The 14824-nt window shown below is 45.0% G+C and overlaps 2 protein-coding genes across 3 annotated transcripts in view; one reads left to right on the forward strand and one right to left on the reverse strand.

The window, feature by feature from the left end:
* Window positions 1–2920: 2920 nt before the first annotated feature.
* On the reverse strand, window positions 2921–11314 carry SMIM20 (small integral membrane protein 20). Of its 2 annotated transcripts, XM_064653079.1 has the most exons (4): window positions 10603–11314; window positions 5777–5873; window positions 4701–4757; window positions 2921–3428 (listed from the first exon to the last, which is right to left on the reverse strand). In XM_064653079.1, the coding sequence occupies exons 1-4, from the start codon at window positions 11312–11314 to the stop codon at window positions 3410–3412; spliced, it is 885 nt and encodes a 294-aa protein (XP_064509149.1). In that variant the 3' UTR covers window positions 2921–3409. The 2 variants fall into 2 exon arrangements, with proteins under 2 accessions (XP_064509149.1, XP_064509150.1); XM_064653080.1 differs by lacking the exon at window positions 5777–5873 and having other exon boundaries at window positions 10603–10780.
* SEL1L3 (SEL1L family member 3) overlaps window positions 11248–14824 on the forward strand; it is a 33582-nt gene continuing 30005 nt past the window's right edge. The window contains exon 1 of the mRNA XM_064653076.1: window positions 11248–11369. Within this exon, the coding sequence (XP_064509146.1) occupies window positions 11313–11369 (57 nt within the window). The 5' untranslated portion in view covers window positions 11248–11312. The remainder of the gene's footprint in view (window positions 11370–14824) is intronic.

Genomic DNA, 14824 nt, shown 5'->3' on the forward strand with positions numbered 1-14824 from the left:
CTGCAAAAGGCAGGCCTAGGCCCTCTCACTTACTAATAATTACATAAAATTACATATAATTATAAATACATCTAACATCATTGTGTGATTGTGTTGAAAAATAATAATTGTTGAAGTTTACAAAAGTAGCAAAAATTCTTTCTTCCAGAGCAAGAGAGCACAATTCACTGTAGTGAACTTCCCCTGGCACTGGGTAGCTGGGAGGAGAGGTTTATGTCCATCATCCACGAGCAGAACAAAGCCTTGTCTCAAAGCCAGCTGCAGGACTAGGACTTACCACACGAGAATTGGGTCTAAAGTCTGGCAAATGCCAGAGCAATCAGCAAATTTCAGTGTAAATTCTGGACAATTATTGCAGTACATTCCTTGTTGACTTAACAGCTTTATCCAGACAGACTATCAAAGCTTTGAAAAGGATATTCACTATCCTAACACTTTAAAGCCATGGCTGATCAGCCCACTTTATTAGGTGGAACACAGTGAGTGGGAAGTGATGATCATCAAAAACAATGTGCACCATTTTCAGAGTTTAGATTCACTTCAGTAGAACTCAACAGATACGAACTGCTGTAAATTCTGTACAGGCAATTACAAAACTTACCAAGCGTTTCTGGACCAGAATGAACTAGAGATCACGACCAACAGACACGTACAGTTCTATAAATGCTAAATAAAGGAGTTCAGGTACTCAAATATTTTGCAACATTTAAATAACTTGAAGACAAAAGGCTCAGCACCTGTCACCAACAGCCATTGTTCTGAAACCATCTAACATTTTTCTAGGCAAGATCCAGACTCACAAAGTAAATGAGTAGCAGAGACTGTCTTATCTCGTAACTCCAAAATAAGTAATTTCAGATCCTCTGTCACATCTTTTATCCTGAATGATTTAGTAACTGTTCCACACTAGCACGATGTATGTTTTTTAAGCATTTATGTCACCAAGTGACAGATGCAGCATTACTGAACAATTCCCACAGTCTCCTAAAACTCTTTGTTTTGCAGCTCATTGGTTACAGATGGAGTATGTGCATTTAAGCAACGCTTTATTTTCATTAGGATATATTTTGGGTTAAACAACTTTGCTGCAACTGACTGTTAATGCCAAGTTGGATGGGGCTTCAAGCAACCTGGTCTAGTAGAAGGTGTCCCAGCTAATAGCAGGGGGTTGGAACTAGATGATCTTTAAGGTGCCTTTCAACCCACACCAATCTATGATCCCTTCAGTGAATGTGTGCACTCACTCTGGCTCCAACCATCATGCAAAATCACCTAGGAACTCAAAGGAATCAAATATGGCCACATTCTCCCAGCAAGCAAACTCAAAATATCCTAACACTTAGTGATAATAGAAGACTAAATAAAAACATAAACTTAGAGCAAGAAAGGTTTGTCTGAGTGGGAGGGTAATGACAAGGACATGTAGAAATGGAATAGCAAGTAACAGAATGCCAGTTTGGGAATGAATGCTGCAAACATTGAGTTGCTCATCTGTTGTCCCAATAAAACTGTGGTGTCCAAAAAAACATTACAAACTAACATCTGCTAACTTTAGAAATAACACTCACTGTGCATACATTCTTCAAAACATATAGGATCCTGCAATGGTCTTTAAAATGTTGTGTATCATAATGAAGTGCTAAAATTAATTCAGAAAAAAATGGCATATTCAAGCTAAACGTACATGCTACCTGACCTGTACTCAAGAACAATATTTGTTCCGTTATTCTGTAACCACAGAATCATAGAATATCCTGAGCTGGGAGGGACCCACCAGGATCACTGAGTCCAACTCCTGGTCCAGCACAGGACACCCAAAGAGTCACACCATGTGCCTGAGAGTATCATCCAAATGCTTCCTGAACTCTGTCAGGTTTGGTGTTGTGACCACTTCCCTGGGGAGCCTGTTCCAGTGCCCATATATAGGTTATATAGGTTATAGACTATTTCCTTCTGAAATCTGAAAACACATAGTTTATTCAGAACCTATTATTAGACAGACATCCAAGTTGGGTGAAGATTTTCAGCAAAGGCAATCCTTTACTCTCTTCTTCTAATGAACATTATACTCACCATGAAAAAGTCCTTTTTAAAAAAGATTCTTTAAAGAATCTGCTTTTCAACCCCAACATTTAGCATTAATCTCCTGTATCACGTGTACCGGCCCAGATTTCAGCAGCACGGAAGGTGGGCTACAGGAATTGCCCCCTGCTGGCCACAGCCAGTTCCAGCTGGATCTGCCAGAGGTCCCACACTGCAAGACACGGGCTGAGCCCAGCAGCCAAGCGAGTGGCCCCTTTTTGACAAGCAGAGGAATGAGGGGAAATAAGTGAGGAACAGCAGGTGAACACAGAATCAGAAAATAGTGCAGGGGAGGAGGTGCTCTAGGCACTGGAGAAATTAGACCCTTGCAGCCCATGGGGAAGACCATGTTGGAGGAGATATCCATACCACAGCAGCTGGGAATTTCCTGGAGGAATTTCAGCTCACGAAAAGTCCACACAGGAGCTGGAGAAAAAGGGGAGGAGTAAGGAGCAGAAGAATTGTTAAGAACTGACTGTAACGCCCCCATCCACCACTGAGGAGACTCAGAAGAGGAAACAGGAATCAGAAGTGAAATTGATCCTGGAAAAAGGGAGGCAGTGGGAAGATGTTGGTTTAATTTTTGTTTCTCACTATCCAAATCTATTTTAATTGGCAATAAACGACATTAATTTTCTCCATGTTGAGTCTGTTTTGCCTGCAAAAGTAACTGGTAAGCAATGTCCTTGTGTTTATCAGGTCTCACAACTTCTGTCATTCTGTTTACTCCTCCTGTCCTTTTGAGGAGCAGGGGCAAGAAGAATATCCAGAGGGACACCTGCCAGGTGGCCAAGGTACCTCCCACACCCACTTGCAAAACAAATAAAAAAAGTACTCATTGGTTTAAAAATTTTAATGTACAAATTTACACTAACCATGTTGCATTTTCTGCACTGATCTCTCCCATTATATGCTTCTACCGTGCTTTCAAAATAAAACTACAGAAAGTAAATCTCAAGCTAGGGAGGAAACTGCAGCATGATTTACTCTATTCATAATTTATTCTACAAGTGTCTACAGATTCAAAAAAAATCCTTTTCCCTTTTCTCAAGGAAATAAATATTTCACTTCTATACTCAATAATCATTCAGCTCTCTAAGAGTCTGTGAGCTATGCACCAGCATCCTCTGTCAAAACTAGCATGTTTTTATCTCTTGGGATTCCAACCAGCAGCCTTTGTTGCTCCTCACGTGCCCACACAGCATATTCAGAATTCTTCTCCAGCAACACCCAAAGTCACACTTCAGTGAAAGAAGAAACAGCTGAAGATGTCCATCTTCAGTTCTGTAATATGCACAGCCGCCAACGTTACTTTCTTCCAAATGGATCAGACCACACTTTTAACCCTACAAATCAATCAGCAGTTCATAATTAGACTGTTGGAGAGAAAAAAAATACTCCGCCCTTGTGTATTAAACAATAAAAGAACCCAACAATTTCTGCACTTAACTCGCAACTCTGCTTAAGCTTGCAAAAATATGTAAAAGACAACCTCATCTTGATCTTAAGCTTCAGATAATGGAAAAATCTATCACATTCATAGGTAAGGTATTCTAATACTGTTGGATCAATCATCTAGAATTGCACCTTGCACTTAAATTTTTCTAGATTTAATTTTCCACTAATGGATCTCATATCTTCTCATCAGCAGCTAAATTTAGACGGAACAGTTATACTGAGGAGAACTCCTCATCAAGTACTTGCATCTTGGATAAATGAGCCAGTCCAGTGCACTTGAATGCTCAGTAAAATAGACAGGTTTACCAGACTTCTATTTCACAACACCCTTCCTACTACTCTTCAGCATTTCACCACTTCCCTGGAAAGTAAGTCCTGCACTAATGATTTAACTGATATGTGTAATAAGGACATGGCTTTAATCCTATTTGATTTTCCCCTGCTGCTGGTGTTAGGCTTTTTCAAAAATAGGAATAAATTATCCTTTAACATACTCTGTTTCATCAAGACAAGCACTCTCACGTCTTTAATTGACAAGTGCCAACCTTGCATAATGAATGGCCCTTCCATTTACCATTATGAAGCAATGAACTATCAAGGATAGTCTGCCTACTTGAATTTTATCTCCCTCATATGCTTTTCTACACCTTCCACTGGCAACAGCAGAGATCAAAAAGCTATTACCATGGCATTCCAAATTTTCCATTACATGTAGTGGATTTCTGCATGGCCTGTCCACCCATGAGGCTGGAAGGCTCTGCTAAAGTGCTCATAAACTGTGTTTCAGCTGAGTTGTAAAGCAGCATTCCACAAAACTAGGGTACAATACTGTTCTTTACAGCTGCAGCTCAGACCACGCATGGTTCTGGCTTGCTCTGAGTAGGTTCAGAAGTGGAAACTGGCATCTATTTAAGAAAGTGTGAGGATAACAGAAATTCTGCAACTTATTTGGCCAGTTACGTCAATTTAAAACAAGTTTCATTAAAACCATAATTTTCCAGTGAAGAATTAGCCTGAAAAAATAATGTCATGGCAAGTTTATTATATAGGTTTTCTCTGAAGGTGTTCTTCACTGTATTACTTAAATCCATATAAATATTCAAGACTCGCTTCAAGAGGGTCTTTAAAACAATAAATGTAAACACATGAATCAAGTATACCTGCAGGCTGAATATCCTCTTGAACAATACCAGCTCGGTTTATTGATTGTTCTTTCTCTGGAAAACAAAACAGAAAGGACACTACTAAAAAAAAGAAAATACCAGATATCTTGATTGCACCCAATAAAAGAATCTTGAAAATTTTCTTAATTCTAGATGCTACACAGTAAAATTCTGCTGAGTATCCACCTACACAATGCAAATGTAGTATTCCCACTTCACTGAGAAACTAACAGCTAGTCTGTTTTGAAAGACTACAAACAATAGATAATCATCTTAAAACAACGACTACTGTTAAATAAAAAATACCAAAATACCTGCCACTATCCAAACATTTCAGGAATGACTAGTAATTTTAGAATCTATCATTCGTATGCTCAACATGAAACTATTCAAAATATTTTTTTCTTTCCAGAATGACTTTTCTCAGGTCCTGAAAGATCTTTCAAGTAGATTTCATGACAGCACCTATGAAATTACTGCTTGTAAACTTTGTGAATTTGAGTATCAGAGGGATACTTTTTCCATACATGGGGCCTGTCTCAAGCTTTTCTTTTTTCTTTGAAAGATTAAACCATTTCCAAGAAGAGAAATGGAGAAAACTATACTATTTCCCTTATTAAATGTCCCTCCTTTTCTTTCACTTCCAGTTAAGCTCTTCACCACTGTGGTAATCTGAAGCAGTAAGTCAAAGCTCAACCGGATTAGCCTTTTGCCCACACCACTGAACTTCTGAAGCCTTTAAAAAATTCTCAGAGGAAGCTCAGAACTAAGCTCACCTTAAAACTGAAATTTTTCATCCTATCCCACTGGGAATGCACTGGCACTACGTATTATCAGGCTGTCTAGGTACAAGCCTAATGCTACTAGAGACTAGAAGGAATATCACAGTAATTGATTCTCTTTGCAAGGGGCCAGGCACTAGAAGCAGATCCAGCTTCTCCAACTCTGTTCACTGAGGTAGTAATTCCATTCCATCATTTTTAGCAGACAAAGGAACTGCCTAATTTCAAAGGAAATGGTACAAAACCCAAACAGGAAGAACAGAACAGATATGGGCAAGGAATGAGACTTACTGTAGGACATAGAGGAGAAAGATATTTAAGTGGAAGCTAAGATCAGAAGAGAGGCAGGGACCAAAACAGGAATCAATCTGAGAGGTCCAGGAACACACTTGGGTTGAACAGAAAGAGCTGTCAATTGGTCAGGCAAGAAAACCAGTGCAAAGAAGTAACAGGTGAGAAATACACACATAAGACATGAAACCCTCAATAGGGAGACTGGTGTGGGGCCTGTAAACAACTTGGAAAACAGGTAAGCCAGAAAAAGGATAATGAGGAAGACCCAGTCTTGAGGAGAGGGGTCTTCCCCACAGGGTGGGGAAGGAGCCAAGTCTCACAATTCAGATAATCACAAAACCTGTGAAAATGCCCCAAGCAGCAGCTGTCAAACCACTATTTTAATGAATTCACAAGGAAAAGGTCTGTGCTCAAGGCCTCAAAGTTTCATCATTGCCACTAAACTACATGTTTCATATGAGAAAACAGTCTTTCTTAAAGCTAGATACAGACAGGAAAATATTAGAAACGTCAAGGCCACAAAATGAGGTGCTAAAAACCTACAAAATCATAACATTTCTGTATGAAATCAGGTCAAACTCCTTTGTGCACAATTTAAGGTTCATATTAACAATTTGATTACATACAGTTTTTCCAAGTACTTTCCATTTCATTTGTTAAATGGCTAGGAACAACTCCAAAGATGCGTGAGAGCTGTGCAGAATAGTCTTCTTCCTGAACATTAATGTACCTCCTTTGTGTAGAATTTGGAAGATACACAAGAAAAACAAGACTGAAGAAAGAAAAGATAGCATTTCATGTTTACACAGTTGAATGTCACTCCAGATAACTAAAATCCATTCTTGCCTTTTGCAGGATTACCATGTGATGCTAAGGAAAATGTCCAGCTTTTGGGATCCAGCATGCCAAAACACAGAAATATTGAGTATTCACCCACAGATCAAGCCAATAGAGGGTGGGAGCTTCTACAGAAGTCATCATACAGCTTATCAGACTATACTCTGAAAATCCTTTGTACCCCAAAGATTAAATACTTCCACTCAAGTGCAAAATTCCATGTTTTTGCCTAAAGCATTATGATAATGAATGCCTGTGCCTCTCTCATATTGCAGCAATGACCATCAAGAGAACACAGCAAATGAATAAAGGTGAGATCAGAGGAGAGTTTGAGCAGCATGCAATAAATAAAGTTCAGCATCAGGTATCAAACTGCAAGTTTACACGCTAACTGTGCATCACTCATTTTATTTCCTAAATAGAGATTTAAAAATCCCTAACCTATTAGGGAACATCTGCTTATGTAATTCACAAATGCAAAGGAGAAAGTGGTCCATTAGTTCTGTCCTTTCCTTAATGCCGAGCCACACTTCTAATATAATATTTTTGGAAAGTATAGCATAAGCAAAAATGAATTAATAATAAGGTTTTTTAAGGACATAGCTTCCCTAAATAAAAAATTGTTTGCAAATTAAATTTTATTTCAGCTTTGATGCAAGGCCAAAGCCCCTCCAATAAGATCAATAAGTTTGTTATCCTTTTCCTTTTTTTTTTTCTTCCTAGGAATCTTCTGTTGTCTTGGCAGATTAACCACATACATCTTCAAGTTATCACCAACATCTTGCTTAGTTTCATAAAAGTTAAAGCAAGGAGGCAAGGCTAGTTCCACCAGAACTTTCACGTTTCCTTGGGTGGTATTTCACAAGAGTTGAGGAGTAACAGGTGCTACCCCTATCACTCCCGCAGGATGGAGCACCTGCCTGAAGCTGCTGAGGCTTTGCAACTGGACCTGCAGATGCCTTTGAGAGCTCCCTGGATAGAGCTGGTTGTGGGCACTGGCAGGTTTTCCGTGTTTCTGGTAGGAGAGTGGGGTTTTCCTCTGGAGTCTGTTTTACAGACCGAGATCAGCTCTAGCGAATCATCACAACCAGTAAAAAACCTGTTACCACGTTTTAATTTAGATTTTCAATTGCAGCTGGAGAACAAAACTCGAACAGCTTATAGAATCATTGTATAATTTGAATTGGAAGGGACCTGTAAAGATCACCTGGTTTAACCTCCCTGCAATGATCAGGGGCACCTTCAACGAGATCAGGTTGCTCAGAGCCCTGTCCAACCTGACACTGAATGTCTCCGGGGATGGGGCATTTACTACCACCTCTTTTGGCAACCTATTCCAGTATTTCACCACCCACACAATAAAAAACGTTCTGGATCCCTTTCCCCACCCTCGACGTGGGGGAGCCCAGTTGTGGTTCCTTCTCCATCTGAAGAACCATTCCGACGTCTTGAAAGGACGGGGAAAGGGAACTCCAGCGACAGGGTTTTTCAGGCCCCGAGCCTGGAGGGGAGAGGTGCTCCCCCCTCCCCCCAGCACCCACGTGGCCCCATGGCTGGCACAGAGACAGCACACCGGGCGTGGAGAGGAGGCAAGAGCGCGTTTATTGTTGGGGATGTCACATTTATAGGGTTAGGGAGAATCACAGGTTAACCAATTAGAAGTCTCAAGGGGCTTACAGGAACACCCAATCACAGGAAGGGGTTAACAAGGACCAATGGGACACCTCAGGACACCTTTCTCAGGACATTCCTGCATGGGAGATAACAGTTGCTGTGGGGGGGGGTGTTGGGAAGAAGAAACACGTGTTTACAAAGGGACCACAAAGAGCCATCCTAAGACATGTTCAAACAAGTTTCTCATCAGACTTAGTGCTACATCCCACCCTTTTTTATTCCTTAAAGATGAATATGTCTTTATTGATATATGGATTTTAAATTTACCCCATTCTCTTAGTGTCTGAGGGTGTCCCTATAAAACAGAATTTAAAAATGTTTTTATTGATGTATTCATAAACAAGTTTTTCACTTACACAAACTTCCAATTTACTGCTGAACCAAACAAACTACTTATTGCTGTTAATTTTAGTTTCATTAGAGTCCAAATGGTTCTTTTCTTCTGTTTCTCGGAGGCAGTCCTGGTGTCCAGAGGGGCTGCGGCGGCGGCTGCTGCCTCGGCCACATGGTGGGACGTGGGGGGTGCTGTGTGCGGCAGGAGCAGGGCGCAGGCGGGATCGACGGGATCGGCGGGGGCCGCCAGCAGCGCCGGGGTCTCGGCGGGGCGGCGGTACCGCGGGTGTCCGGTCCGGTCTGTCGCGGGGCGGGGTGCACCCCGGGCGGCTCGGCAGGTGGGAGCTGGAGCGGCGGGAGCGGGGCCGGCTGATGTAGGGGTTTTCCCGGAGTCGCGGCACGGCGGGGCCGGCCCGGGGCCGGGAGCCGCGCAGGGGGATTGCTGCGGAGCTGTTTCGAGCAGCTTTAACCCTTTTTTCGCCATGCTGGCGTGGTCTAAGTCCCTTGTTAGAAACAGGACTATCTTTCAGGTTAGCAAAAGAGTCTTATTAGATGACTTGCGGATGGAATTAGATATGTTCTTTAAGCTTTCTTTTTCTCTCTTAAAGAGGCATGCACGCTTCTTGTAGTTACAGGTTTACAGGGGGAGAGGTTTAGGGAGTATGCCGAAGTCTGCTTATAAGGGAATATGCCGGGTCTGCTCCTTACCTGAATGTCCTCAGGAAGGTTGAGGTATTCAAAACAGGCTGCTCTCTTGTGGTGATGCCGTCTGCTAATACCTTGACGCTTAGACTCCGGTCCACCGTTGAGCACGACTTCGCCCCAGTCTGTGCGTTAGGACTGCTCTAATCTTCACAGAAGAGTTCAAACAATCTTGGCCTTCACCACGTGGCACCAATTACGGCGGATTGAGGGGGATTGGGGAAGACTTCGGGGCGTCGGGGAACACAGATGTCGCATCTGCGCCTTAGGAATCACCTATCTTCATAGAAGAGTTCAGTAAATTCGTTTCTTCACACGGTGGCACCAGTTCTGGATCCCTTTCCCCACCCTCGACGTGGGGGAGCCCAGTTGTGGTTCCTTCTCCATCTGAAGAACCATTCCGACGTCTTGAAAGGACGGGGAAAGGGAACTCCAGCGACAGGGTTTTTCAGGCCCCGAGCCTGGAGGGGAGAGGTGCTCCCCCCTCCCCCCAGCACCCACGTGGCCCCATGGCTGGCACAGAGACAGCACACCGGGCGTGGAGAGGAGGCAAGAGCGCGTTTATTGTTGGGGATGTCACATTTATAGGGTTAGGGAGAATCACAGGTTAACCAATTAGAAGTCTCAAGGGGCTTACAGGAACACCCAATCACAGGAAGGGGTTAACAAGGACCAATGGGACACCTCAGGACACCTTTCTCAGGACATTCCTGCATGGGAGATAACAGTTGCTGTGGGGGGGGGTGTTGGGAAGAAGAAACACGTGTTTACAAAGGGACCACAAAGAGCCATCCTAAGACATGTTCAAACAAGTTTCTCATCAGACTTAGTGCTACAAAACGTCTTCCGTTTATCTGCTCTCAATTTATTCTCTTTTAGTTTAAAACCATCACCCCTTGTCCTACTGCAACGGGCCCTACTCAAAACTCTGCCCCCACCTTTCTTATAAGCCCTCTGCAAGTGTTGAAATGCTGCTATAAGGTCTCCCCGGAGCCGCCTTTTCTCCAACAACCCCAACTCTCTCAGCCTTTCCTCGTAGGAGAAGCGCTCCAGCCCTCGGATCTCAGCTTCTTTAGCCGCCCCTCAACCCTCTACAGAAGAGCTGAAGGGTGTTCTTAATCACGCGCTGCCCAGTAACTCGAGGGTTATTATTTCGTGTTTAGGTACATCCTAGGCGAGCAGAAAGCCCTCGGGAGTCACTCCCCGAGCGGCAGCCCCAGCACTGCCCCAGCCGCGGCTGGGCCGGGCCTGGCTCGCTCCCCCCGCGCAGGACTCACTGTACTCCTCGGGCAGCAGCAGAGGCCGGAAGTAAATGGGGTAGAAGGCGGCTCCCACCACGGCGGCGAAGGCGCCGAAGATGCCGAGGGTGCGGGACAGCCCCGCCATGGCCCGGCGGTCACGGCCCGGGGCCTTTCCGGGACACGCGGGACAGGACGGGCCGGGGCGGGGCCGGGGCGGGGCCGGGGCGGCGGCAGCGCCCCCGCGCGGCTGGAGGGGCGCAGTGCGGGGATGGTGCCGGTGCCGCTCCCGCCGCGCTGTCACCGCGGCCCGGGCCGCCCGGAGCGATGAGCCCCGGTCCCGCCGCCCCGCCCTAAAGCCGCCCCGCCCTCCGGCGGGACGGCGGAGCTGCCCCGGGCCGCGGCCGCGCTGGCAGCGCAGCGCCGAGGCGCCAGGGAGGGGAGGAGCTCGGGGGCCGCCGCGGAGCCGCCGGGAGGGCGGGCGCGGCCCTGCGCGGGGTCCCGCCCGGGCGCGGCGCTCCCGGGACACCGCCCGACGCCTGCTGGACGGAGCTGCGCGGCGGCAGCGGGAGCCGCGCAGCATCGCTGGGGCCGGGCCCGTCCTGCCGCTCCGCACCTGCGGCTCGGGGCCCTGCCCTGCCCTGCCCGGGCGGCTGCCCCTCCTCCAGGAAGCCGGATCTGCCGCATCCTTGTCGCCGGGCCGGTCGCGCACTCCCGAACGCGCTGGGCACGGCAGCGGCGGCAGCAGCATGCGGCCCCCGACCCAGCTCCGCCGCCCCCCTGCGCTGCTGCTCCTCCTCCTCACGGTGAGTGCCGCCGGCCCCGCACCTGCCCCGCGCCCGGCGCAGCGCGGGGATCGCGGCGGGGCCGGGCCGTGCGGGGCCGCGGGTTGTTCGCGCAGAGGGAGCCGGGGCCGCTGTCCGGAGTGCGCGGCCGCCCGGCCTGGCCCCCAAGGGCCCCCTGCCTTATCCAGCTGGAGAGTGCCGAGTCGTCACATCCAGGTGTTAAAAAGCTTTCTGTCCTGGGTGACGTTAAATTTCTAGTGTGGAAAGAAGGAAGTGTTTGACATCTACTTACAGGTGAACGGCTGAGCATGCTCCTGCACTGGCTTACGGAAACAGCCGCGTTTTAGAGGCATGTGCTGAGCTACTTTTTTGTATTTTATGCTGCTAAACACAAGCTCCGGTTAAAGTCATTGTATTCCTGTACCGAACTGGTGCTGATCAACACCCCTTTTGTCTTGTCTTTTCACGCATCTTAAAATGTAGCATGACGTGTCAGGCGTTCACAGGTGAAGGACTGCGATTATCTTCAGTCTTGTGCAAACGTGCAGTTCGATAGGGTTATGTGGAATCTCTGTAGGGGTGAACTCATTGAAGGTCCTGCTGAGATCTGACTCTAGAGAGTGAAAAAATGGTTTCTCGATCATTTCTGTATTATTACACTACTGAAGATGTTCAGTTTCCTAACACTTGTTGTGATTGCCTCCCACAGTGATTTTTATCCCAAGATCTGATGGGATGACTTGGACTGATTCGTTCAGATTCAGCAGGGTTTAAGTAAAGAAAAAACCTCTTACAGCTTTTGTGGCTAAGTTGCCCCACGCAACAAAGAGTTTATGCCTGTCTTGTTGAACTCTGCCTAGTTCATGGTAACATTTTGAATCAGTGTAGCTAGACTCTTTGGTGTGCTGGGAAACTTTTATATTTGTCTCCTAATCATACTCAACATTTAATGTAATTTTACATCCTTGCTTGATGTATTCAGAGGTGATGCACAATTAACTCTGCTATAGCTGTGTGATATAGCAGGGAGGGAAATGCTGGGATTCCTCACCCAGGAGAAACATTTAGGTGATGAGCACACTGTGCATTTCACCAGGGAGGAGTGTGTAGAGGTGACTGAGTGGTAACAGAGACTCAGCCGTGGTTTAGGAGTTTATGGTCTACAGTCTCCGCCACAGTTCCAGTGGTGTGGAGTTGCTCAGGGTTCTTTGCACCACGCTCTTTACTGGATGAGCCTCCTGAAGGGTTTGTTAGGGGAGTGTAACAGCAGACCCGAATATGCTTCATGCCTTTTGGCAGCATATTCCTCAGATAATACCCAGGGACCAAAGAATACAAAGTAAAGTCTCTTGAGTAACTCTTTGGGAGTCCTTTGTCAGAGTAGGCACTAAGGGAAAGGCACTAAGACCAGAAGGGCTGAAGCTAACCTTATGGATCAGCAGTCATGGTGCAATGTGCTTAAGTGCTCTAGGAACATCATGGAAATTGTTCTACAAGGAACTGGCTTTGCATTGCAGAGCTTGCTGCCTTGGGATCCCCACCACAAAATTTCTGCCATTCACTGAAAATCAGATGGACGCATTTGTACACTGCTGCATCTTTGTTAGTGAACTGTGCCAGACCCAAGCTGTCTTTGCTGGCAGCCAGTTCCCATATCTCTGTATTGGATAAACCTGAGCTGGCTCTGTGTATTTTGACAGTAAATGTGTGTGTGTGGTAAGCACACAGTGATACCACAATGCTTTGTAGTGTCTACCTGGTAGACTTTTACATTTTGTGATAACCACATGGCATTGCTTTCATAATATATTACCATCTTCCTTATGACACAGCCCCCATATCACAAGGATTAAGCTGTTTACAAGTACTCTTTACTGTAAGATCAAGAAATGTGAATTATAACCATCAACTAAAAGAAGTTTAGGATAATTTGTTGTTGCTACTATGTGTTTTTAATGCTTTAAAGGTATCTATAACCAAAGAAAATTTATGTAGGCGATATAAAAGAACAGTATCTTTGTCAAGTCAAGCTCTGAAAGATACTCAAATTAGTGTTAAAATCAAGGTTCTCTCATGAACTTTTATCTCAGTATTTGTGCGTGTGTTATTCCATATGTGTTTCAATGTACACCCACCTCCTATAGCTATTCCTTTTTTAGCCCCTTCTGTACACATTGTTTTTACAATATCCATTCTATAGAGTGGGAAATGAGGCACAGAGGAAGGCTGTCACTCTGACAAGAGTACTTATTGTAGAAAGTCTAGATACTGACATTGTGGAGTGTTTTGCATTTTTATAGCATTTTATTTGTTCACAGTGTATATCTTGGTGCTTACATATCAGTGTTCAACATCGCTGCACATCTCACTTCAAGCGTCTTGTCAGACACAAGAAGATAAAGAGCATTTGGTTGCACTTATGGAAAGTGGTTTAAGTGACAAGTTCAGAAATACCTCGGATCACTAAATAAATCTAGTGATCTAGATCACCCATCTGCCAGCAATGGTATCTAGCTTTCTCATCTGAAAGTTCCCCCATTCAGTTATGTCTTCCCATGTCTGCCCTAAAAGAAATCCAGGTCTTAAAGTAAAAACTCTACCCTATGTACAGCTGTGTTCCACTCGCAATCCTGGAGCTGCTTTATGCCTTTAAGAAGACAGGGAACTGGGGGGAAAACAGCATTTGATCACATTGTTGAATCCAAAATCCTCATCTGTAGGAACAAGGAAGTAGTACAGGTAAACCTGGTTCTGACTTTTCCTAGTATTTACACCTTTCCAGATCTTACTGACTTGATATTTTTTCAGTGTAGCTCTCAAGGAGTGTCAACATATTCTTAAGAAATAAAAAGCAAAATAGTTTATCATTAGGGACTTTTACTGATCCCCACATTGGATCATGGGCAAAGTCTTGTCTTTCAGGTGCACAGCACAGAATTTCTATGATTAGAAGTGTGCTAATTACTAGTCCAAAGCTTTTAAATATCTTGAAAATCACAGTGAAAAAACTATCAGTCCAAGTTATGTATCCAAGATAAATTTCAATTTGATTTGTTTGAGCTTAACAAAGTTAAAAGTTACCTGAGACAGATCTCATGTTAAGCAATCTTGACAACCAGCTTCCTTGGTAATTCTGAGTGGCAATTCTGAATATTTTAGACAGACCAAGGGACCTGGCAGAAGTGCCATGCTGGTGGCTGGCCTTCTGAGCTGAGTAATCCCCGCTATCCTTGGCAGTGCATCAAGCCGGATGCCGACTGCAGGGCAGAAAGAAAAGAAGCTGTTTGAAGTCTTAGAGACAAGAACTTCAGCATGGAGGATAATCCTGGTGTGTGTCCAAGCACTCACTCTCAAAGTGTATTAGAGTGTACATAGGTGTGGAGAGCAAAAGCTGAGCAAATGCAGCCTGCTGGTCTTGCTGCTCAGATTTCCAAGTCCATCTTCAGGATAGGAACACTTCAAAAATAAACCCCTAA

Source organism: Pseudopipra pipra, chromosome 4, assembly GCF_036250125.1.
Source record: "Pseudopipra pipra isolate bDixPip1 chromosome 4, bDixPip1.hap1, whole genome shotgun sequence".
NCBI lineage: Eukaryota > Metazoa > Chordata > Aves > Passeriformes > Pipridae > Pseudopipra > Pseudopipra pipra.